This window comes from Amblyomma maculatum, chromosome 6, assembly GCF_055883805.1.
Source record: "Amblyomma maculatum isolate TAMU_Amacu chromosome 6, ASM5588380v1, whole genome shotgun sequence".
NCBI lineage: Eukaryota > Metazoa > Arthropoda > Arachnida > Ixodida > Ixodidae > Amblyomma > Amblyomma maculatum.
This window is the reverse complement of record NC_139349.1, coordinates 23,675,783-23,703,268: the sequence shown is the minus strand read 5'-3', so window position 1 is coordinate 23,703,268 and position 27,486 is coordinate 23,675,783. Positions and strand designations below refer to the sequence as shown.

At 44.0% G+C, this 27,486-nt stretch overlaps 1 protein-coding gene across 1 annotated transcript in view; it reads right to left on the bottom strand.

Moving 5' to 3' along the window:
• Positions 1–4,256: 4,256 nt before the first annotated feature.
• The window catches only part of LOC146185274 (uncharacterized), a 43,273-nt gene continuing 20,043 nt past the window's right edge, over positions 4,257–27,486 (bottom strand). The window contains exons 6-12 of the mRNA XM_084607788.1: positions 17,758–17,829; positions 17,561–17,700; positions 14,958–15,004; positions 13,958–14,084; positions 11,064–11,207; positions 6,146–6,290; positions 4,257–4,406 (exon numbers count right to left, since the gene is read on the bottom strand). Of these exons, the coding sequence (XP_084463914.1) occupies positions 4,257–4,406; positions 6,146–6,290; positions 11,064–11,207; positions 13,958–14,084; positions 14,958–15,004; positions 17,561–17,700; positions 17,758–17,829 (825 nt within the window). The remainder of the gene's footprint in view (positions 4,407–6,145; positions 6,291–11,063; positions 11,208–13,957; positions 14,085–14,957; positions 15,005–17,560; positions 17,701–17,757; positions 17,830–27,486) is intronic.

Genomic DNA, 27,486 nt, shown 5'->3' with positions numbered 1-27,486 from the left:
TGTATGCTGGAACCATCGACCATATCATTCCTTTTTGAATGTTTCTTTCACCATTCGTGATTTTAACGCCTAGTGAATGTCGCCATTGCAGATTCTCATCTGTTATCCTCACTGCACACTTATACATTGACATCAACGGACCGGTGCGTGCTACTGCAGCAACTATATATATATATATATATATATATATATATATATATATATATATATATATATATATATATATATATATATATATATATATATATCTTTATTGGGCTGACTTGGGCCCACAAAGAAAACGGCTTTGTCAATAGTAGCAATCGTGCCCATCAGTCGTCGAACTATGAATGCACGTTCATTCGACAGCGCTCAATTTAAATTCCGCGTAGAAACATCTAAATAGATCAGCGAAGGCAAGTCCGAAAAGTGGACAGGCGATGCGGCGACAGCTACGAACCGTGCGAGCAAAGGCCAATTCAAATTTGCGGTGGTGACCATGTAAGCACTCAAGAACTGTAGTGAAGCGCTACTCATTTGGCATCTGACGAGAGCCCATGATCAAAGAAAAAAGCACGCCATGGGGATCCCTAGGCAAGCGAACAGCGCCGAGGTGCTGAAATCGGTAGCACCCCGCAGCACGGGTTGCGCGCCAGCTTTGAATGTCATTTGAGGGAGCATGCTATTGGACAGAATGCGATGCCCGAGCGCGAGAATCGGGACGCTGCACGAACCGTCCGGTTGAACGGCAGTTAGCAAAACAATCGTTCAGCACCCCCCACCACGTCTGCAAGCGGACAGAAAACGTGCGGAGCGGGTTTAAAAAGCAACCGTACAGCGGCCTTTCAGCTGTCCACAGATGCACGTGGGACAGTTACTGCGCCTTTCCCTTCCTCTGAACAAATTATTATTATTATTGTTATTATTATTATTATTATTATTATTATTATTATTATTATTATTATTATTATTATTATTATTATTATTATTATTATTATTATTATTATTATTATTATTATTATTATTATTATTATTATTATTATTATTATTATTATTATTTAAAGTCGGAACAACAAGGACGAAGATCTGCTATACATTGCGTATTGAAGCTTTTGCTTCTATTGTAAATTGTTTTTCAAGAAACGAAAGGCGCAGTATCTGTCAAGGTCGCTTGATGGCGACAGCCTCCGTGAGGCTGACGGCTCGAAAAGCTGGCGTAGGGAAGCTTTCGCTTCAAGATATCGACAGAACCATAATATTCAGTAACTGATAAAAATGTTCGGATCAGCACTAATTTTCTTAGAGAGATTACTGTAACTCAAGTAAAGTAATTGAGCTAAACATTGCTGTGGTTTAACCCTGCTAAACACGGACGAAGAGTGCCTCGTTAGGCTTAGTAAAGTTTCTTGTCACTGGCCATTATCATCACTATCTCTGCTCTCATAATTGTTAAATGTATACACCGACACTCTCATCGTTACCATCATCAATAACATTATCACTAACTGCAATTTCATTATCATCGCTGCTGTGGCCATCATTATTGTCACTATACTGCATTGTCATTGTCATCGCTACTACGATTATCCTCACGCTAGACAAGGAGAATTACGATGTTTCTCACGAGCCCAGCAAGGTATCGTGCTGGAATACTGTAAAAGAAACCCTTTTTATATAGATTGCAGCGTTTTGGCACCCGTTCCTGCGTTTTTCGTTGCCGCACTACTCTTTTCCAAGACTGTCATCAAGTTTCTTTGATTGAATCTGTAATGTCGCAATGCCACTGTTTTCTGGTGTCTTTCTTGATAAGTTTATGTCCACTAGACATATTAGTGCTCTTCTTCTGAATACCTTTGAGAGTTTTGTCACGCTGTAGCATGCTAGCCGTACTTATTGAAGATTTTCTTACTGGCCGAAAAGCTTTATAAGGCTGGCACGCAGTGTTATGCGCAACGTTTGGTTACTATAATTTGAACCGATCTGTAGATGGAAAATACCTTTGAAGCATTTTTTATTTCCTTATATTTGCATTTCGTCCTAGGTTTCGCTATACCTTCTACTACAGCGTTCAATTCAATATTTTTCGCGTAGATTACGATCCCACATTTCTTTTTTTTTTTGTTTAGTTGTCTATCATTCGAAAGAACATTTCTATTAATATACTTGTTTGCACTTTCGGCCATTTTCCAACGAAAACGTTAGAGAGAGGAATAACTTCTTTGACACCACTGGCCATATTATAGATATAGCTATCAGACAATCGCAGTACTGAAATTTTAGGGAGCTACAGCAATAAACAAGAAATTTAACGTATCGTGCATTTCTCAATTACGTAAATATTTTTTTCTTTTTTCAAGTTATATTCTTAGTCAAAAATATTTTTTATAGTTTTCAGTACTTTAAACAGAGGAAACGGAATCCACAGTACTGCCTAGTATTTCTACTTGACACAGAGTTTATAAAAAAATGTACATATTTTACTCAATGTTGACGCGGTATATACTACATGACTAACGTAGTTTTCCAGTGAAAAAGTACGAGTTAAAAAGAATTACGAAAAACACGCCCGTTTTTTCATGGCACATGATTATTTAAAACCTTTGATATTTTCTGTATTTTTTAAGGTAAAAAGCCACGATAACTTGTTCGCAGTCGAAACTCGGGTTTTGGTCCCACTTGCCTAACCAGTTGGAGTAACAGCATTTCAAATATATAGCTCGAGAACAGGGAATCTCCGGCCGCTAGTGGCCAGGTCTGCTATGGTAAAAGTAGTTTAATTTTCGCCGGATGGTAATTAAACCCGAGCTTGAATCTATGACGTGTTACGATTTCCAACAAAGGCGGCGGCTATAGTGACGGATAATACTACTTACAGGCGTATTAATACATCAACACCTTATGTAATTGGGGCTTTGTGACTTGAGTAGATGAAATGAAATTACAGATATGATTTAACAAAATAATGCCAGGTCTGAATTCTCATTTTATTCGCAACAACAGTTAAGAAAACGTGTCTCTAAACGCATTCCCCAAGCAAGCATATCTGTAAAGAGGTGAAAAAAAAAAATATTTAGACGAAAATAGCAATGAAGGAAGCTTAACATAATGCAAGAAATTCATTTCTCAAAGCATGGGTTGGCCGAATAAAAGTCAAAATAAATTATAACAAAGATGCTAATTGACGAACACATCATTATGTTGCGCAGTTTCGGATCATTTGCTTTAGAAAGCCTAATTTCCACAACACAGAACCGGCATTTAGCCATTTCCATTTAACCTAATAAGCTGTTCTTGAAAGTATACGTAATGGTCGCAGGGTTCTTTGTGATAATCATGAAATATGCCCTAACATGATGATGCCTTGGTTGCCTAGTTCATCCTCAGTTCCCACTGTTTTGCTTGATTTGAACTGACTTACTCCAATTGACATATAGCATGATTTTGCGGCCGACGTTGGCAGGAGCGATCACAGGCAGGAATCCCGGCTTACCAAAGCTGTACGAATGTGCCTACATAGATTAGAAGTCACTGATTCTGGGCGCCGAGGTTTACGTTGGTTTGACTTTTATCTCAAAAGTGCAGCTCCTGCTAACCCGGTCCCTACATATCTTGATGTGATGTCACACACACACAAAAAAAAAAAAAAACAGCTAAGACATGAGCATCGCTCCTGAAATAGCCAGGAAACAGACAAATGCACCGACTACGGCTTATGGTCAGTACGAAAGTCTTAGTGTTAACGCTCTACCACGTAATCTGAATATACCAATTTATACAGTATCTTGTGGCATTCCTATGTTCCCGAAAATGATTTTGAGGCACTACCACTGGTAAGGAATATCTGAGAGTAGTGGCTGCGCTTCCCCGAAGGGTTGCGCTGCTCGCTGTCTCAGCATTGGTGAGGGGGTGCCGGTATTAATCTTCGGTCTGGTACAGTGCTCTAGAATCTGTAGGTCTGGAGTATCAATTGTGCACACTACCGGTAATTTTACGTGACGTGTGACACTTGGTGAAGAAATATACCACAGTACGGCATATACAATCTCATTTTCAAACTTCCTGTAACTACAACACCTTTTCATAAAAAAAAAACAAAGTCGTAATTAATAAAGCTTTGAAATGCAAAATGGAAAATTAGAACTATTTAAAATGCGTCATAAAACTAAAAAAACGCGAAAAATCTGTTTTCAGGCGTCTATCACCGCTGCAGCTACGACTGAAGAGTTTTCTTAACACCTAAAATGCCTATATTTAGGCATTTCTGGTTGAATTCTCAATCAGACACAATGTAAAACTGCTCTTGCCTTATTGTCATCACATCGCGTGCCGTCAGGGGCACGCGTGGACGTACGGTACCACATATTGCCCCCCGAAAACCTGCAGCATGGCATCTGACAGAGAGGAAGTTTTGATCCTTCAGGTTGAACCTGGAAAAAAATTTATGGAACTAATAAGCCGTTCTAAACTTTTTCTAGGGAAAATTATGACTACTAGCTTTTTACTACACCGATCTGCTCCATCGTTATCCTGTGCTGTGGGTCAGAAATTTCGCAGCACGGGAAAGTTTTACATTTTATAAAGTTTTCAATGCAGCTTAATCGCACCCAGACTGCACCCTGTTAACAGAACTCCAGGAAAATTCGTGAGTAAACAGAACAAGCTAAGAGTTTTTTGCAAAAGCTTAATTCCCTCGTTCCTGTATTCGTTTTTCCAAACAGGGCACGGAAAGAAATAATAATACCAATAACTGTACTCGGTGACCGCTTTTCTCGGGAGTCTTCGCTGCTGTTTTCATTACACACACACACACACACACACACACACACACACACACACACACACACACACACACACACACACACACACACACACACACACACACACACACACACACACACACACACACACACACACACACACACACACACACACACACACACACACACACACACACACACACACACACACACACACACACACACACACACACACACACACACACACACACACACACACACACACACACACACACACACACACACACACACACACACACACACACACACACACACACACACACACACACACACACACACACACACACACACACACACACACACACACACACACACACACACACACACACACACACACACACACACACACACACACACACACACACACACACACACACACACACACACACACACACACACACACACACACACACACACACACACACACACACACACACACACACACACACACACACACACACACACACACACACACACACACACACACACACACACACACACACACACACACACACACACACACACACACACACACACACACACACACACACACACACACACACACACACACACACACACACACACACACACACACACACACACACACGCGCGCGCGCGCACACACGCACCCACGCACGCACACGTACACACGCATGAACAGTTCAGCCGCACGAAGGCGCGCATCTATGAGTTTGCCTGGCCGGCTGGCTCTTTGCTCTCTCTGCGATTCCTTCAGTCTGTCGTTGGAAGTTGGAGCCCGTGGCCGCCATCTATAAGATGGAGCTTCCTGTAATATAAGGGTCTAGAAAATCCTTTCGATCAAGATAATTTGACTTTTGTTACTTTCACACTTCACAGCAGTTGGGATGTATGTGCCCTAAGCAAGGCGTGCTTACTTTACACCATGTTTAAGAGGGAATTTGTTTTGATCCGTAGGAAAAGGAGGTGTCTTTCCGTTATGTAGCATAGCTTCAATGGGGGGAAAACTTCGCGGTGTTGAGCATCACATGAGGAAGCTTGGAAATCGGGTGTCGCTACACGAGCTTTCGATGTCATACACGTACCGGGTATAAGTGTCTTGAAATCGCAGGTATTTTCTTCAAAATATGGCACTGTATGCATGCTCCCTATATTAGGGTAACCCTAGCGGCAATGATGTCCACCTTTAATGTCTTTCTTATAGATTGCAAAAGATTACTAATTTTTGTGTTTGTCCAAAAAAAGGGTCCTCTAAAATTAATTGTCCTGCCACGTTAAGATTATGTGCCCTGTATCAGATGGTCATTTGTGGTACACTGTTCATGCTCGAGGCTATTCCGTGAAATATAACCGTGTAAAACGATACTCACATCGCAATCATAAAGTGTCATGTAACCTTTGCTCTGAGCGTAGCAAATGTCATAGTCTCTGTATTCATAAAAGCCTGCCGGCAAATTTGAGTTGCCTTCGTCAATAGCCTCTGGCGTGTCTTTCCAACATATAGAGATTCTGTCACTGAAATGTTCACAATTGCAAACCAAATTAGGTCACTAATATGCACATCATTGATAAATACGCCCTACAACCCTACGCGTGAGACTACTTAGTAGCTTCGTATTTCTAACTTCTAAACTTTCACGTTATACTTTTAGGCGTGCATGGTAGCTCGTTCTTCCCGGGCTAAATTCCGGATTCCAAGCTTTTTAACAATGCTAGGCTCATATATGATTATTTCGTGTATCATATTAAATGCGATAAAGTTCGCTGAGCTTTCAAAAGAATCGCGACATTAAAGAAGTAAGTAACACTATTGCGTAATACTGCTTCACCAAGTGAGGAGCACAACGTTAAACGAAAATCTATCTATAAATTAAAAAGAAAATATTGGGCAACACAAAACAAAGGTCTAGGAAAAATATTGCCAGAAGTTTAGAAGAGTTAAACAGTATTCACCGAAATCTTCACAGCATGGCGTCCATGTGCTGTGCGATGTCAGCGCACGTTAAAGATCCCCAGTTGGTCGAAATTACTCCGTAGCCCTCCACTACGGCTCCTCTTTCTCTCTTTCCACTTTAACTCCACCTTCCTCCCTTCCCATATGGCGCGGTTCAGGTGTCCACAGACACAAGTGTGACAGATACTGCGCCTTTCCTTTCCTGTGAACCAATAATTATTATTATTATTATTATTATTATTATTATTATTATTATTATTATTATTATTATTATTATTATTATTATTATTATTATTATTATTATTATTATTATTATTATTATTATTATTACGCTTGGTAAAACTGTTTCTCAGCCCGGTTGGTGGTAGTAGAAAGATTTTATTGCCATTGGAACAAAGAGTGGGGGCGAAGCTCCCTGCATGGCACTTGGGTGCTCCCTTACTACATGGGAGACATCCTTATAAGGCAAGAAGAAAGTCCTTGAAGAGCAATCCTCCTCATAGCACTGGAAATGAGCTGGCGTTGGTCATGACTTGAGGGACTCTTCATGAGAGACTCCCAGTAGGACTCTGCGACGTTTGGTGTTGGGGGATGAGGAAAGGTGGGGTTTGTAAGAAGGATGTATAGGAAGTGTCCTGGTTTGTCGCAGAGTCTGCATGATGAGAAAAACTGGTCTGGATATCGAGCATGTAGTAGTGTAGGGTATGGAACAGTCCGAGTCTGCAAGCTTCGCCAGTGTACGGCCTGCGCTATTGTTAGAGGGGGAGCTGGGGTTGTATATTCTCTTGGTTTGTCACGGTAGTACAAGAAAATATCACGGAAAGAGAGCAGGCGCTCTTCAGCCTGTAAAGAGGGCTCCATTCCTCTAGCCCGGAAAGTAAGACCTCGGACTGGGGAAATAACCTCATTGCCGGAAGAGTTTGACAGGCATCGGCATGATCCTCTAAGCGCAGCATCCTCGCCACTGGTGACCATGGCGTTCTCATACCAATCGATTGATGTCATGGCGCTTTCCGTGGTGTGATGGCGCGACGTGACGTCACCCACGGGATAATAATCACGTGCTTCACCCCTCCCACTCTTTCCTCAGTTGCACGTTTGAAAGGTCAAATGTCATTCAAAGGACAAAGCGTCAATATCGTGACCTTGTAGTGTGTCACCAAGATGGTTCACAAGGTTACACATAATAATAATAATAATAATAATAATAATAATAATAATAATAATAATAATAATAATAATAATAATAATAATAATAATAATAATAATAATAACAATAATAACAATAATAATAATAATAATAATAATAATAATAATAATAATAATAATAATAATAATAATAATAATAATAATAATAATAATAATTGGTTCTAAGGAAAGGAAGGCAGCAGCATCTGCCACACTTGTGCTATGGACAGCTAACCCGCGCCGTAAGGAAAGGGAGGATGAGGGAGTGAAAGTGGAGCACTGCATACTAATTTCGACCACATGGGCTGGGACAACGCCGCTTGCGGCGGGAGCTAGCCAGCCACCGAATGTTTATCTTTGTAGGCAATCATTGCACCCGCCACCGCTTAGGTGGTGGACGACGGCTGTTGTTGCGGTGCGCGTATTTCTCCCCCTCTTCTTTTTGTTCTCTATTTTCTCTTCTATCCGCACCGCAGGTAAGACGCCCGACTACTGTGCCGGAGTACCCGGGTTCGAGCCCGACCTCGGCGGCTGCGTTTCGATGGAGGCGAAACGAAGAGGCGTCCGTGTGTTGTGCGATGTCAGCGCACGTTAAAGATCCCCAGGTGGTCGAAATTACGCCGTAGCCCTCCACCACGGCTCCTCTTTCTCTCTTTCCACTTTCACTCCCACCTTCCTCCTTCCCAGACGGCGCGGTTGAGGTGTCCACAGAAAACAAGTGAGACAGTTACCGCGCCTTTCCCTTCCTATAAACCAATCAATCTATCCGCACCCATCGAAACGCAGCCGCCGAGGTCGGGTTCGAGCCCGGGCACTCCGGACAGTAGTCGGGTGTCTTACCATTGCACCACCCCGGCGGGGCTCTTCTGTCCGCAGGCCCTGCCGGGGTGGTGCAGTGGTAAGACGCCCGACTACTGTGCCGGAGTACCCGGGTTCGAACCCGACCTCGACGGCTGCATTTCGATGGGGGCGAAACGAAGAGGCATCCGTGTGCTGTGCGATGTCAGCGCACGTTAAAAATCCCCAGGTGGTCGAAATTACTCCGTAGCCCTCCACTACGGCTCCTCTTTCTCTCTTTCCACCTTCACTCCCACCTTTCTCCCTTCCCTTACGACGCGGTTGAGGTGTTCACAGAAACCAAGTGAGACAGTTACCGCACCTTTCCCCTCCTTCAAATCAATCAATCTACGCTCTTCTGTCCGCACGAGGCAGCAGAGGTGGCTCAGCTATAGTGCTCTAGAATATTGGGCACTATAGCTCAGCTACAGATTTTCTGTTCCTTCCTACAGCCACAACAGCACTTGCATCGCACAGCACACGGACGCCTCTCCGGTTCGCCTCTATAGAAACGCAGCCGCCGGTGGACGGGATAGAACCCGGCTGCTCCGGCACAGTAGTCGGGCACCTTAAACATCGCACTACCGCGACGGGGTATTGCACTTCAAACTGTCGGTTGTCGGCTGTTTTGGGAAAAGGAATGAACAGAATAATTATAAGCCACACTTTGTCTTGCGTTTCCTTGAAGGTCAATAACTAGCCCACAGTGACATTAATAATAATAAAATGAGTGGTTCAGAGAAAGTGAAAGGCGCAGTATCTGTCACACTTACTACTGTGGACACCTGAACCATGTCGTAAGGGAAGAGAAGGTTGGAGTGAAAGTCAATACGGTGAAAGTGTAAAGAGAGAAACAGCTAGAGCCGTAGTGGAGGGCTACAGAGTAAATGCAACCACCTGAGGATCTTTAACGTGCGACAAAGTATTGACCCCCCTGATAGGGCTGGGGCAGGTAGGTCACCGCCGCTTGCGACGAAGTCTTGCCTGCCACCGAATTTTTATCTGTTATAGGCCGTCATTGCACCCGCAGTGGTGGACGACGGCTGTTGCGGCGCGCGTCTTTCTCTCCCTCTTCCTTTTTTTTTTCTTCTCTATTTTCTCTTCTGTCTGCACGAGGCAGAGGAGGAGGCTCAGCTACAGAGCCAGTAGCAGGCCCGTGCATTTTCTTTTCCTTCTTCCTGCAGCCACAACAACAACGCTTAAATCGTACAGCACACGGACGCCTCTTCATTTCGCTTCCATCGAAACGCAGCCGCCAAGGTCGGGTTCGAGCCCGGGTACTCCGGCACAGTTTTCGAGCGTCTTACCACTGCACCACACCGGCGGGAACCTCCGCTGCCTGATTGATTTATAGGAAGAAAAGGGCGTGGTAACTGCCTCACTTGTTTTCTGTGGACACCTCAACCGCGCCGTAAAGGAAGGGAGGAAGGTGGGAGTAAAAGTGGAAAGAGAGAAAGAGGAGCCGTAGTGGAGGGCTACGGAGTAATTTCGACCAACTGGGGATCTTTAACGTGCGCTGACATCGCACAGCATACAGACGCCTCTTCGTTTCGCCTCCATCGAGACGCAGCCGCCGAGGTTGGGTTCGAACCCGGTTACTCCGGCACAGTAGTCGGGCGTCTTACCACTGCACTACACCAGCGGGGCACATTCCGCTACCTTGTGCGGACAGAAGAGAAAATAGAGAAGAAAGGAAAAAGAAGAGGGAGAGAAAGACGAGCGCCGCAACAACAGCCGTGGTCCCCCACCGACGCGGTGGCGGGTGCAATGACGGCCTACAACACATAAAATTCGGTGGCTAACTAGCCCCAGCCGCAGGCGGCGTAGACCTACCGTCCCAGCCCCGTAGGGCCAGAAACTGACACCCTTCACCACCTCTCCCTCTCTGCCGTAATGAAGATAAATTAATGCTCCTTGTTTAGCATTCCTTCCGTCTCCACGGCAACGTAATGGCGCACCGATGACGCCTTCAACCCGGTCAAAGGGCTAGTGGCGCACGCCATCTGCCGTCCGCTATGAAAGCCAAGCGCCGCCACGAGCGCGCCCCATCGCCGTCGAGTGGAGCTCCTCACCTCGAATCTGGCATTGAAGCACTGTGTGATCGGTGAGGTTGTGGCAAATGAACACTACAGTCGAATCAGCCACAAGGCTTTTATCGCACTTACGGTGTCTTAGGTGCCTCAAGAATTTGTGCCTTCTTTTCACTTCATTTTTCACCTGATTCAGCAGCGAAGTAAATTTAGCTCAGGTGTTAATTTTGAATAAAAAAAATCTGTTTCTGAGAACAGCGAGAACAGTCGCATACTTACGAGTTTCTTCGGTAGAAATTTTGAAGCGACCTTCTGCTGCACTCAGAAAGGTACGGATGTTTTCCTCCCATTCTTGATGACGTAAGGTATCCGTCAGCTGATGGGCATCGTCTGCTGCTGTGTGAATCTTTACTCGCTCCCAATCTGCAGGCGAAAACGCAGTGCGAAAACTTTTGGCGCACTTTAGCTCCTCCGTTTAGTTATTACGCGACACCTTGAATGGATTACGTGTACGGTTCCCTTTGTGATCTTCTTTCGAGAACGTGCTATTTGCTACTCACCTAATCCCAAATATATTAATACGTGCCTCCATTATCTCGCTAATCCACATATGTTATAGCCAACTGACATAACCATAAACCCGCAATTTAACTAAGCGTTAGGACCCTGCCAGCACATCTTAAGGGAAGAGTGTCTGACTTGGAATCTAAGGGTCCCGAAGGCTTCGATTCCTATCTCACTCTCCCATCTCAAATAGCTTCCAGAGATTGTTAGCTTCCGCCAAATTAGCCATGTCATTTAGTCTGAGGATGGTGCGCAGCCCGTGGTTGGGGCAGGTGCCTGGCCATGGCACCTGCCATCTACCATCTGTCCCAAGCATACTCGGCATTTTTCGCTGAAAATACCGGAAATTTCAAAGCCAAGAAAATATAGGCCAGATTTTCCGTTGAGCAGGGCCTTTACCTCTGTGGCATAAAAATATCTGCGCTACGCATGAAAACATCTTGAATCGGGACAGTAGCATGGCGGAATGAGAACTTTGCACATTATAAAACGCTTGTGCATATATGTCGTCACACTTTTCACCAACGCTTATTGTAAATGGCCTATGCGAGCAAAAACGAATACTTTTATATTTTGTACAACTATTTAGGCACCCTTACCGCTGTCAATTCTCCTTGTTACTCGATTCCGCCACCCTTTTTCTGCCCTCTCTGTTCATTTCATTTCTACTGGCAGCAGCTGCAGTACCTGAGACTACGAGGAAAAGCAATGTGGGTCGCAAAATATTTTACTTAGTTTATTTGTTGTTTTTGAATTCACCAATGCATACGAAGTTACTATGTCATACTAACGCCGGGTCTTTTTAACTGGCGTTATGCTTGTGCTTCGTATATATCTCTGAAAGCATGCAAGTGTAGCTCTGGCTATGATCTAAACAAATATTCCAAATCAACATTCAACAGCACCCTCAAACGAACAGCAAGCCGCGGCCCATAAATTTTAAAGGAAATAGTCTTGTGATAACCAAATAGTCAATTTATGAATTGTAGTGCAGCTTACAGCTCTTCTCCAGCAGCGGCTTGGTCCGAATCTTCCTGATAAAATCCGTCGAGTATTCCAGCCACATCACCGCTTGAAGTATTAATTTTCCAGATTCCCATCTCATCACGCCCCTCCTTGACTAGCCGACATAAGTCGATTCCATTGCCTAATTCGTCAGAACCTTCGTTCAAGACACTGTTGAGCCTTGCCCTGATTCTTGCCGCCGGCCGCACAACCACGCCACAGCATTGCTTATATGACCAGCACTTGTTACTGAAATTGCGCCGCGCCCATGTGACACGCGACAAAGTGACCGAGGAGAATGTTTCACGAAATATCGAAACACCCACGTGCGTCGCATTTAGCCTCATTTTTTGCTGTCCTCCTCAATCATGCTGACACTCTTCAGTTTCTAACCCCAGCTCTGAACCTGTTGCCCGCGACAGCTCGGCGCTCGACACCTAAGGGATTAGCGGTATTGAACAATCCGGCGACTTGCGATATGGCTTTTGCGTCGCCGGCTCCGCACCAAACTCATACATGTGTTCATCTACCTTGCCGCCACTCCGCCACCTGCGTTCACCTCCATTCCGCCAGTGCTGTATTAGACCTCGCCGCCGTCTACTGGTCGCTTCACATCATATCCGCCGCACACCTTGACGTTGGCTTAGAATCTGTCTACAAGACTGCGTCGCATCTCTCGCGACCCTAATCCGAAACCCCTATATCAAGCCATTGGAACCGGCTTCTTCAAGGCGATGTTCCCGCTTTGTCACTCCGTTTACCATCAACTATTCTGGAATTTATTGCCGTTTACTGAGAAGCTAGGCTCGCCCTCCTGAGCTTGCCTCGTGCCTGAAAGCCTTGCATGGACTCACTAAACCAGCCTAGATCCTCTTTTTCGCGTTATGTACTCTACTTCCTTAACCTTATCTCAGTTTGCGCGAATTAAATCCTTGTTCGCGCTTGGTGGGGACCCCTGTAGATCCACTGCTTCGGCACGCCCAAAAGGACGAAGACAGCTGAATGCGGGCTTAACATTACGCGTCAGGCACCTCATTGGCACAACAGCCCCCTCTATGCGCTCCGGGACTCCCCACGCATATGTACTTCTTGGCAGGCCTAACACCTAATAATTGCGTCTTTTTCATTTCCCGCCTCACTGAACGCCACATACGTCAACATTCTACTCTAGCCATCCGCCTAATTTTCTCTGCGGCAAGTACCCTAAGGTTGCACACTCCTCAGCTCATGTCAGAGCCTCCACCGTCCAAGGTAGACACGTTTCCAGTTTCTTCCATGACAGCCGCATTCGGGCGTTTCCCTTCCCACGCTTACAGTGGAGAGGACGATTTTATACTCTGCAATTGCCACCTGCTAACTGAGGCAAATGACATGCAGTTTATATTTCTTTCAGCTGCAATTTTATATCACCATATTTTCTACATTGTTGAAACTGTATTCAATCTTGATTTTACTCCGAATTAAGACTGTAACTTACAAAGCCAGTTCGAGTGATTGCGTTACTGCACATTTTAGCCTTCTGTTAAAGAAGTTTGAAAGTTCATGCAGTAGTTCTAATTTTTTTAATAAATAAGCGTTCAATGCTATGAAAAGTTGCTACATACAGCAGAGCGAGTTGAAGGGCTATGATGGTTGCTCCATTGAAGTTTTCGCCGTCGTCATGAGCTATACCAGCCGAATTTCCGAAGTGAGTTTTACCCCAAAAACAAATCGTCTTCGGAGCTGAAAGTCCTGAAGAAAAGAATAACAAGTTTAGAGCGAAAGAGGTGAACTAAAACAAATCATGTTATCGAAACACATAGGCCAATATTACATTTCCCTTCTCTTTCCTTTATATTTTCATGCCTGTACCACTCTTTATTCGGTGAGTTTTCAGTAATGTATCTCGCTAGGAAGTGAGCAATTACTGTCCTCTACGCTGGTTTAGACAACCTTGTCTTGACCCCATTCGTTTTTTATAAAAACGCTTTTTAGTATTTCTCGGCATCAAATTCGTTGTTCCTCGGTTGATGCTGTGCGTTGGTAGATTCAATTTGAAGGATATGCGGACAGCCATAAATATCATGTTATTGCGCCGATTGCACAAAGCCGCGTGGCGCAGTGTTAAAAGGTGCCGTCATCGAAGAAAGCAATTTATTAGCCGCCGCTATGCTGCAACTAAGTAGTGAGCAAAGAGTAACTTGATTTGTGGCGTACACGGTTAAACTCAAACCACAATTTCCCCCAGATGTATCCTTCTTTTTGTACTTTTATCAGGGAACAATCCACATATTTTATAGTAAACATCCTTCTTCCTCTCAAAATTGAATATTTGCGTGAATGTTGATCAAGAAATCTACGAAGTGTAATCGACGACTTGCTGCATTGCCCCAACATGAAAAAAGCACCACTAAAGACTAAGCTTTGTTTCTACTCCGACCAGAAGAGTAAAAAAAAGCAAAGCACTACAAGTAAACAGATAACCGGACTAGGACCACAAAAATGGAATCCCGAAGTCCATTAGCGTCTCTCGCAGTAAACAACAAAAATTTAACGTTTAGAGTGTGAATAAAAGCTGTCTTTCTACTGCCTTTTAAGCCTCTTCAACTCCTTTATTAAGCTTACCTTGCCAGGTTTTGGTGAACGGTTCTTCTTTCGTTAGCGTCGCCATCCTGCGTTAGATTACATTACTCTTAATAGAAAATGTAGTTGCCATAAATAAGAATATTTGCGTACCTGGACTAGAACGGTGAGCGGGAAAGGACACCGGCATGGTTGCAAGTAAATATTTAAACTACTTATTAAAAGAACATTATTTGCAAAATAATATTAACGTCGTCATACACACCCAGAAATGCGACTAAGTTTTTTCTTTGTGCATAAGAACGCAATAGATATTTTACGATATTTTACAGTAACCGTACTGCAATTTTTATCTGCCCTTCTCTGCTCTTGTAAATCTGGTGGCCTAGCCTATGAAAAGGAGCCCATGCAGAAGCCTTCTTTGCTTGTGTGAAGGGGACCGCAAAAGCGCGGCGGTCAAGCTTATCTTCGTCTTGCTTTGTTTTTTAAGCATCTACACAGAGCTAGAACCTGAGTTACCCGATTTCGTTTCTAGGATTTAACGTCCCAAACCGACCACCCATGAGTAAAAAAAAGTTCTCGCCTTAAACCTCAATCCCAATCCCGCATAGCACAACACCCGCTACAGATGACATTATCTTGGTTATTCAATCTGGGATTATAGCGCTTTTCATTTCAAGTTTAGTAACAACAAAAATTTAGGCAAAGACGCTTAATTCAGACTGCTAACGTGAAGGAATGCTAATAACTTATTTATAGTTCCGACGGTTAAACGCTTTCGAGTGGCATTTTAAACATGTAATAAAGTTTTTTGTGATATTAACCTATTCGGTGTGTGTGCTTGCATAATCCACGTAGTCTGCCTTGCTTCACGCAGCCGTTAGGACTTGTATTAACCGAAGTCTCGGTTATGAAAGCTTACGACATAGGTACACAAGTTGTTGGTCCGAATCCCTTTTGGGAGCAAGCGTCTAACTTTAATAGCACATATACCATATATGGACCCAGGAAATGTATGACTCTGCACGGACCGCTGAAAAAAAAAAAAAAAAAAAAAAAACGGGTGGTCGGAAAAGCTAGAGCCACATAGAATACGGCCAGTGGCGAGTATATATAGACGGATAACAATGTATATTATCCTCTAAAGTTGAGTTTAATTAGGTAGTGGATGGGTCTGGATGCACGCCGTGCTAAAATGTACCATGAACGCTCGGTTTGATGCCTGCGCCATATAGCCGCTTAATGACCATAATCCATTCTGCTTGCCCTCGCTTGGCAACGGAAACCACATACCCTGTTCGCGCAATGAGACGTATAACATTTTCGCATTAAAACACCTCTTTGTAACGGGCAGCGCTAACGACCTTCTAAATTTTCTGTCCATGAGCTAATATTTATGCTTTCTCGAGGTCATATTACGGTTATCTTCTAAGAGCATTTTCCCTTCGCTGATGGTAGGACGTACGTGTGAGGGGTATAAAGTGGTCAAACAAAACAACAGCCACGTCCTTTGTTCAATATGTAACTTCTTATAGGCGGCGGCGCATCGCAGTGTACAGCGTGATCTAATAAAGCATGGGTTTCGTTATCATACTACGCAGAATGGTATATCACGCAGTGGTGTCTAGTGAAATCACTCATTCCATGCTATTAACTTTCTTATACTGCGGCACTTTAAGGGCCTATTTATTTTAGAAGGCGACTCCAGAGAAAAAATTTCATCACCCTTTAGCATGAAGCGAAAAGAAATACGAAGTCAACAACTACAGGGGAGAGAATGACACTTGGAGAGGTTTGCCAAGAATTCACTTAATCAGGCAGTCAAAATTCCTGTCAAGTTCAATCGAATGAAACTATGGTGTCATTTTTTTTTTTCGCTCATTTGATCGAGCACTATTCTATGTTCGTTCTCGATGGCCTTCACTTATATCACCCGTAAAGTATGCACTTGAACTCCACGGCATTTACACGTGATTAAGACGCCGAGGTTTGTTCCTCTTTTGCCTTTTTTTTTTTTTTGCTGTTCGTTACTTGTAATAGTTTGCAAAATATTACTGCCTGTTTGCTCACAAAACTGGCACCTCGCTCTCTCGTCACGCTGGTGTCCCAAGAGACGCTCTCTATACAGTAATTCTCTCTTGAGCAATATTTTACATGACAGGAAGGTCGATTTCGTTCATTTATTACCCGTTCCCGTATTCAGCGCTGAGAATGCGCTCGTGAGATGGGCGTTATTACGTGAAGTTTATGCAACTCATGCGCGATTTCAGGTTCCCGTGACAATAAAACTGCAACGCGCTGCTAAAGAGCATCAGGATGCAACTGCGGACGAAACGCTAAAATACACCAACATAACTAGAGCACTGTCTACCCGGTGATCGCGCACAGGTGAAGAAAAGCAGTCATATTCAAATGAGCACCTTCTATTACCAGCCGCTACAAACATGTATCTTGAGGTAACAGCACGGAACGTGGACGGGAGCAAAAGAGCGCTCTTTGTGTCGTCTTCTAATCTTGTTCTCCCGTCCACGTTCCGCGCTGTTACCTCAAGATGCATAACCAACATGCCCAAGCTGCTATTCTAGGTAAACATGTATCGCACTCTGTGGCTAGCGCTTCGTTTCATCGGAATGAAACAGCCTTACCCAGTTATGAGAAACACTACGTCGACACCACTTGGGAGCGATGTATTCCATCTCACGACGTTTTCTAGTGCTTCTAGCGTTTTTGCGGCATCAACTAATTGCTTCTCCCCATCTTCAACCTTGTGAATAATTTCTTCATTCTGTTAAGAGATGAGTTCATTATGTGTATGTACAGAAAAATATATTTCAATTCTCACCTCGAGCTTGGAAAAACCAGTCAGTGTCAGCATGACACTCGGGTCACTCAGTTCCTTGAAGTATGCTTGTGCCTGCGCAAACGTAAATATGAAGTGGGTTTTAAAATTATTATTGGCAGAGCAATCATAACCCTCATCTGGACGCAGTCATCATGACAATAAAAACTATAAGCAGAACAGCCCCCGCAGAACATGCCTAATACGTCTCCCGCAGGTGACATGAAGAGGTCGTGGGTTCAGATGTCAACAACATGTGGTCGTCTTCTCCTCAAATTTTAAAGACATTGCAATCTACGGCAATGCCAGCACAGAACTAACTTTCCACCCTCATCAGCACCACCAGAACATTAGAAAAAATACGGGTGAGTCTATTAGAATTCACCCAAGCGTGGCGATATATCTGCAAAGGGAACGACGCCAACTTTCACAAATGTTACGCCATTGAAGAAAAATTTGATTCCGTTCTAGTATTCTAACCGGAAATCACTCCCTAACTGTAGATGTTTAACTGCGTCCCTTATTAAAAATTTACTTCTCTTAATAGATTTCGCACGACCCACTAAAATGTAAAATAGGCGACTTTCCCCAATGCTTTATTTCCTTTCAAGGACTGTTAGCTTCAACCTAAAATAACAATGCTTCAGATGATATTTAGACAGCAGTGTGGCCTTTTTATGTTTTGTATAATGTTGTTAACATGAAAATATTTTTTTAATCTATCATGTTATTCATGATTACACAGCACATCAACAAAGAACGAATCTCATAGAAAGAAGCCCTTTCCTAAAACGGAGACACAAAAAAGCTATAGAGCCTTGGGCTCGCTTAGTGTCTTCGTGTAAACATTAGCAGACATATTGCTTCACATAGAATATCCACTTGTATTTTTGTGGCATACTTGACATCCAGTTGAGTACAGATCTAGTAGTATAATTTTTCATGATAGCTTTGCTGCAGCTATTTGAGATGACGGTATTACTCTACTGTGTGCTGGCGTGATGCGTTTTAAGAGGAAAATGTTTCTGAAAGTCGAGTACAATGACGCGTGTTTTTGTGTCCAGTAAAAGCGTTCCTCTATTATGGCTCCATCACAGAAGCAACGTGTGATTTCATTCATTTCACAAGAGCGCTGGGTATTCACACCTCCATCCTCCTTTATACGGGTCACTTGAATTAGATGGCAGCGCGTCGAAAAAAAAGCAAATATAGGGATTCAACGCGGTTGAACCGAATGTGGAGCGAAAGCTTTGTCTGCGGGTGACCGAGCGTTGCATCCAACACGACCAGCGTTCTGTTCGAACGCATTAAATTTCACCTGCCCGCCGGGGTGGTGCAATGGTAAGACGCCCGACTACTGTGCCGAAGTACCCGGGTCCGATCCCGACCTCGGCGGCTGCATTTCGATGGAGGCGAAACGAAGAGATCTGTATAGAACTCCTCGGCTACTTTGACTATCTTTTCCATATTAGTGATGACGTTGCCCGCCTTGTCCCTTATCGCATACATCTGGTTTTTGCCTATGCCCAATTTCTTCTTTACCGCTTTAAGGCTTCCCCCGTTCTTTACAGCATGCTCAATTTTCTTCATGTTATACTTCCTTATATCGGCCACCTTGCGCTTATTGATTAGCTTTGATATCTCGGCCAATTGGATCTGGTCTGTTGGATTGCAAGCTTTCATACTTTGGCGTTTCTTAATCAAATCTTTCGTCTCCTTAGATAGCTTGCCGGTATCCTCTCTAACTATCCTACCGCCTACTTCTACCGCGCACTCAGTAATGATATCTCTGAAATTATTGTTCCTTGCCTAGAGCTGAAAACCTATTCTGTAGCGAGATCCTGAACTCTTCTGACCTCCCCCTCACCGCTAATTCGTTGATGGGTTTCTTTCTTACTAATCTGTTGCGTTCCTTCTTCAGATTTAGGCTAATTCGGGACCTCACCATCCTGTGGTCACTGCATCGCACTTTCACGATTACCTCTACATCTTGCATAATGGCGGGGGTTGAACCCATTATGAAGTCGATTTCATTTTTAGTCTCTCCGTTAGGACTTTTCCGTGTCCATTTCCGGTTCTTCCGTTTGCTGAAGAAGGTATTCATGATTCGTAAGTGATTGCGCTCTGCAAGCTCAACTAGTAACTCCCCCCTGCTATTCCTAGAATCAATGCCATAGTCACCTACTGCCTTGTCACCTGCCTATTTATTCCCTACCTTGGTATTGAAATCGTCCATTAGTACAGTATACTGCGTCTTTTCGCATTGCCGATTCTACATCTTCATAGAAGCTTTCAACTGCCTGGTCATCAAAACTACATGTAGGTGTATAGGCCTGTACAACCTTCAGTTTATACCGCTTATTAAGCCTAATTACGATGCCTGCAACCCTCTCATTAATACTATAGAATTCATCTATATTACCCGCTTTATACTTATTGACAAGGAAACCTACTCCTAGTTGTCGCCTCTCTGGTAAGCCTCGATAACACAGTACATGCCCATCCTTCAGTACAGTATATGCCTCATTCGGCCTCCTAACCTCACTAAGCCCTATGACATCCCATTTCATGCCCTCTAGTTCCTCTAACAGCACTGCTAAGCTAGCTTCACTAGCTAGGGTTCTAGCATTAAACGTTGCCAGGGTCAGTTTCCAATGGCGGCCTGTCCAGCGGAGCCAGGCTTTCTTAGCACCCCCAGCTGCGTCACAGGTCTGACCGCCGCCGTGGTCAGTTGTTACGCAGCCGCTGGTGACTGAGGGCCGGGGTTTTATGGGGCTTATCATAGGAGGTTGCGGCCAATTACTGCACCAGGGTGGCCCACTCCTGTTCTGGTGATGGAGTGCTTTGCCGGAGGTGTTCACCGGCATCAGGTCGCACCCCAAACCTGTTTATGCAATTCCATCGACACCCGGATTTTTTTTTTTTTTCATCCGGTGGAGAATTGCGCGGCACCGGGATTTGAACCCCGGTCCTCTTGCATGCGAGGCGGATGTTATACCGCTACGCCACCGCTGCACCTAATGACCGTAAGGACTGTAATGAGATTGGCGGTAGGGAAAAACAGTCAGACGTTCCACCATTGACGATGGACGAGGTCAAGAAAGCACTAGAAACTATGAAAAGGGGGAAATTGGCTGGAGAGGATCAGATAACTACAGATTTGCTGAAGGACGGGAGGGATATCGTGCTAGAAAAACTGGCCACCCTGTATACGCAGTGCCTGGTGTCATCGACGGTACCGGAACCATGGAAGAATGCAAAAATTATCCTCATTCACAAGAAAGGGGACTCTAAGAACCTTAAAAATTACAGACCAATCAGCTTACTGTCTGTTACGTATAGGGTATTTACTAAGGTAATTGCTAATAGAATCAGGACAACCTTACACTGCAATCAAGCAAAGGATCAAGCAGGGTTTCGGAAACGGTACTCTACTATCGATCATGTCCATACCATCAATCAGGTGATAGAAAAATGCTCGGAATATAACCAGCCCCTATACATAGCATTCATTGAATACGAAAAAGCATTTGACTCAGTTGAAACCTCGGCGGTGATGCAGGCATTGCGAAATCCGGGGGTAGACGAGCCGTACGTGAAAGTGCTGGAAGATATATATAGTGGCTGCACAGCAACCATAGTTCTGCATAAAGAAAGTAACAAAATTCCCATAAAGAAAGGTGTTAGGCAAGGACACACAATCTCCCCAGTACTTTTCACAGCTTGTTTAGAGGAAGTATTCAGAGACTTGGAATGGGAGCAGTTAGCGATAAGGGTAGATGGAGAATACCTCAGTAATCTGCGATTTGCTGATGACATTGCCTTGCTAAGCAACTCGGGGGATGAACTGCAAGTAATGATTGATGACCTAGACAGGAAAAGTAGAAAGGTAGGCTTGAAAATCAACATGCAGAAGACTAAGGTAATGTTCAACAGCCTCGGGAAGGAACAGCAGTTTACATTAGGTAGCGAAATACTGGGAGTAGTAGGCGAATATGTCTACTTAGGACAGGTAGTAACCGCAGATCCGGACCACGAAAAGGAAATAACAACAAGAATACGATTGGGATGGAGCGCATTTGGAAAGCACTCGCAGATTATGACTAGCAGCTTACCGGTATCGCTCAAGAGGAAAGTATACAACAGTTGCATCTTGTCTGTACTCACCTATGGGGCTGAAACGTGGAGGCTAACCAAGAGAGTTCTACTTAAGTTGAGGACAACCCAGAGGGCTATGGGACGAAAAATGGTAGGGGTAACAATAAGAGATAGAAAGCGTGCAGAGTGGGTCAGAGAAATAACTCAAGTTACCGACATTCTAGTAGAAATTAAGAAGAAGAAATGGACATGGGCAGGACATGTAGTGCGAAGAGAGGATAACCGATGGTCGCTGAGGGTAACAAACTGGATTCCAATGGAAGGAAAGCGTAGCAGGGGGCGGCAGAAAGTTAGGTGGGCGGATGAAATTAAGAAGTTCGCAGGGGTCAAGTGGATGCAGCTAGCACAGAACCGGGTTAAGTGGAGAAATGTGGGAGAGGCCTTCGCCCTGCAGTGGGTATAATCAGGCTGATGATGATGATGATGATGATGATGATGATGATGATGATGATGATGATGATGATGATGATGATGATGATGATGATGATGATGATGAAACGAAGAGGTCGGTCGGTCGGTCGGTCGGTCGGTCGGTCAGTCGGTCGGTCGGTCGGTTGGTTCTTTAACGTGCACTGACATCGCACAGTGCACGGACGCCACTCCGTTTCGTCTCCAACGAAACGCAGGCGTCCGTGTGTTGTGCGATGTCAGCGCACGTTAAAGGTCCCCAGGTGGTCGAAATAACTCCGCAGCCCTCCACGGCTCCTCTTTCTCTCCACTTTCACTCCCACCTTCCCCCCTTCCCTTACGGCGCGGTTGAGGTGCCCACAGAAAACAAGTGAGACAGTTACCGCGCTTTTCTCTTTCTATAAATCAATCTTTAAATTTCACCGGTGTTCAATGCAAAACCCACTTCCTTTCCCATTATGAACGTGCCTGCGTGACAAAGGGTTAACGTGAATTCAAATGTCATGGCAGGTTGATTCTAATGTGACCCCCCCACATGAAAGAGAGGCCCGAGTGGCCGCTCTTTCAGGCACCGGCGAAATGCGTTGTGTAGCTTTCGCTAAAAAAACATTCTCGCAGGCTGTTGAAACCCTGACATCAATTTCTTTCAAAAATAAATTGCAGTATAGCCTCTGCTACGACGAAATTACCTCACCACAGGAGGCATACGTGTCGTTTATTCGGTTTGACTCTCCGGATGTACAAGGATACCCGATCCCCACCTCAAAGCTACCCGAGCTGGCACCCTATTCCCTACTACGTGGTCTCGTGACATCGCGCTACCCAACGACCGATGAGTGTTTGACCATTTTTACCCTTTTGTTCGTCCTCTCGAACTGAGAAAAAAAAAAACAAAAAAAAAGGAAAAGGAGTCCGGACAAGCAACAGCTTTGCCAAGCTTAAAGCCAATTAAAAATAAATAAAAGGGAGCAGAAGTTTGAGGATTAAAAAAAAACAGTTTTTAAAAAGCGAAAGAAGGTATTGAAAAACAAAATAACGAGGTCCATGTCGCAAGGTGGTCCACGCTGGTTTAAGAAGAATAAAAAAAAAAAAACCAGAAGGTAGCATCCAGACTTGCAAATGAAACAAAAACAGGAACCAGAACAAGAAAAAAAAAGGGAACCGCAGAAAAACAAGTCATACAAAATGACAAATAACGTACGGAGAGAGAAGCAGACGTATAAAACTCAAAACGTAAGGAAAAAGGGAGACTGAGGTAGAATATTAAACAGGACAGTCCCCAACAAAGAAATAAAAGTTGGATGAACAATAGAGAATTGCAGTCTCCCTACGGCATTGTAATCGTTGATCCACAAATTCACAGAGAGGGAAAAAAAACTACATTAGGGAACAGAAGAATCAAACAAAAAAAAAATGAGAAAGTGCAGACACCACGGAGAAGAGGGAGGAGATGTGAAATAATTGTAAAACCTAGACAAAACATTAAGAGAAAAAACTATTAAATCTAGTCTGATGCTAAACACGGCCGTCACTAAACCAGATTATATTAACCGTAGCAAAATGCACGGGTAAGAGAAACGATGGAGGAAAATTAAAAAAAAAAAACTACTGCACAACTATACCTGACTCGCGTGACAACCGCAGCTGAAAAGGCAAAAAAAAGTATATCACAGAGGAATAAGGAAAAACAATTATTCACTGGACCCCAGGTCACTCGGGCGAATCAGGGGGCAATGCGGCGGCACACGCCGCGGCTGCTTTGGCAGGTGGAATGTCCACATTTACTTCCCCACCCCCCTTGCTTCATCCTTGTTCGACCTTGGGCGGGCAACTCACCCCTTCTCTTGCCCTTATGCACTATACTCGGACCAGTCTTCGTAGCCTCAGTCAGCATCGCATGCAGGTGGCCACACTAGACCCACCTTTTACGAGAAGAACCCACCTCACCCGAAGTCAAGAAGTATTTTTGAATAAGCTCATCGCCCATGCGGCTTACACGCCACAAATTATGACCCGCTGGCGTCAGTATACGGAGAAAAGGATTACGTGCCCCCTCTGCACGACTCTAACCTGCGGCGGCATATCTCATTTACTTTGGGATTGCCCTGCTTTTTCTACTGGACGCCCCGAGATCGAACCCTACCGCCTGAACTACCGTTCCCTTCTAGAAACTGATGCTAACACACAGATGATATTTGCCAAGTATGGCTCGCTTAGTGGGCTGTTTAGAGCAATGTGATTCGAGTGACGACCTAAACAATGAAGATTATGTCTACTCCCCTTTATCCCCATCCATGGCCATGAGCCTTCCCATTCAATAAAGGACATTCAATCAATCAACTCCACTCAGTTGATAGCAGTATGCATGCTGCCCATTCGGACCTGGCTCTGTAGGCAAGAGTGCATGCAGTCACGGGCTCATCCAGAAAAACAAGAAAGGGATGCCTTAAGCACTCTGTTCAACACAGGAGCACGGAGCCCTCCCCTGTGCAGAGCGTGGTAGGGGGTATGCAGGACGCTCCGACGAGACCCTCGCCTCCACAACCGTCAGGCTCAAGCACAGGATCAGCAGGTCATCCGCTGGTGCTTGTAAAAGTAAAGATGGAGAGTTGGCGGCATCGAAGGGCACGCCACGACGAAATACCAATGGACACGTATAAACGTGATCCAGTAGACATAAGTGACCTGCGCACTACAGCCATAGGTGCTTCCATGCAAGCAAGTGGGCGTGTCCTAATCAGACAGGCTGAAAGGAAGAGCAATCTTCCTCCTTTGTACAGAGTGTGGTTGGGGGTCGGCAGGATACTCCGAGGAGTCCCTCATCCCCAGACTCAAGTACAGGACCTAACGGAAATTCACGGATGCTTGTAAAGCCAAGAATGGACTGTTGGCAGCAGCAGCGTGCACGTGTAACAGAAAACAGGTAAAAAATGCACCCAAGTTATAAGGCAGCAAAAAAAGACAGAGAGAGAGATAAAGGATACCTGAGAAGAAAAACAATGAATTCAAGGAAAATATTAGAAAGAAAAGAAACGGAAATCAATTCTAAATGATTACGTACATAATTGGAACGCATGTTTTGAAAAAAAAATATACATAAAATAGATTAGGACATAAATAAAGAAAAAAAAAACAAACAACATAGGTAACCTTTAAGAGGAGATATGTAAAAAAAAAAAAATAAACCCTGCGGCATATAATTTGAAGAATGCGAAATAGCAAGCAAATAGTTCACTTAAGAGAAGAATGTCAGCGACAACAGTCAGATATAGTGCTGCTTATGTGTTGAACCATTTGAATTAAAATTGCACAAGCGACAGGATTCCGAAGCAGCGTCGGGTATTGAGACGTTGTAATATCTGATGAGCAATAATACTTTAGGCGAGAAACAAAAGGAGCAGTAAGGGAGCAGTCTTGGAAGTAGTGATGGACGTCATTATACATCCTGCCACAGGAACAAAGTGAAGAGGAGGGTAGACGTACTCTTTTAAAATAAAAAGGAAATCTGCCACGTCCTACAATTAGAGTTGTAATCACATTACGATGCGGACAAATGCATGGTATATTGAGGGTATCAGGTATCCAATTAAATAATTCCGTGCCGCCATTATTTTCGCCCCAATATGTGCTCCAAAAAAAAGGGAAGAACGATGTAAGCGTGAAAGGACGTAACGTCTTGAAAGGATAGATGGATGTAAACGGCCGTACTGGCCTGCGCTGCCAGTTGCTTAGTCAGCCAACTCATTGCCATAAATGCCGGAGTGGCCCCGGATATGGAATAACATGAATGGAGCGAGAGACGATAAGTGCGACAGGTTTTTTTTTTAATGGTAAGAATTGTGGGGTTGAACAAATTTACTAAAGAGAGGGCAAAAAGCAGAAGCAAAGAATCTGTATAGAAATGAATAGGCGTAGTGAGAGGGTTGGTAAGTGCATATGCAGAATTCAAGGCTACAAGTTCCGCTTCATACGCACTGGAAGGTGGCTGCAAAGAAAGGCGATGAACAAATAATATGTTTTGGGTTGAGTTAAGCACTACAAAAGCTGTGCCCGCGGAGTGAAGTGTGAACGACCCATCAGTATAGATATGCAGTGCGCGTTGAGAAGAACAAAACATGGCTTCCTGGTAGGTGACTTTAATAAAATGAAATTTAAACTCCATTGAGGGATGATCAGTCGAGGGATTGAACAATGGCTGTGTTTCAGAAGGGCTTTATATAACGTTGCCATATACTATAGGTTGCCGGAGTTTAACAAGCTTGAACTCGGCACATAACTGGTCTAGATGAATAGGAAATGGAACAACATTTGCAAAAATACAAAGTGCAGCTTTTCGAGTGGTTGGGTAGGCGCCAGTAAGAGAGAGGAGTGGTATTCGTTGTAGTGATAGGACACGATCTCTTAGTCGAGAAAGAGGATAGTGATACCACCATGCAGGGGCAGCATATGTAATCGAGGAGAGAATGACTTTGTGATAAATTTGACGCAAATGAAAAGGTGAAACACGAAAGTGTAAATTAAACCAATTAAGGAGCTTAATGGTAGAGGCCAAAGTTTTAGTTTGCAAGTTATTTACATGGGGAATAAAGGTAAGGTACGAATCAAAAACAACCCCTAATAATTTGATAGTTGGCTCGCACTTAAGGCTGTGAGATCCAAGACGGATGGTGGGTTTACGCTTACACAATGCTTTCGGCACTCTACAAATCAAGCTACATGAAACATGCTACAAATCACGACGAGCAGGAGCTGGCATGCAGCGACTGCTTGCAAGGTTGATTCATTTATTGGGCCATTGAAAGATCGGCATCTACTCATTATATTGATGATGATGTAGTGTTATCTGTAAAGCGTGAACAACATTTTATAGTTTTGTTAAGAAACTAAGAATGCTAGATTTGTAAAAAGAGAGGGCTAGTTATATGTTTTACTCATTTATCGGCTTATTACCTCTCACCTAACCTCTACAAAACATTAAAATATTTTCTTTTTGTGCCTGTAAAGCGTGCACCATCTATTATAAGAATGCATTGCGGCGGAGCACTTCAAAGCACTTCAGGAAACCAAGAGTAAAACCGTTAGTTGAACTGCCGCTAACTAGATGCTTGTCAACACTGCTAGAGAGAAGACATCCCAAACATAACACACACTGCCTTGGATCATCAT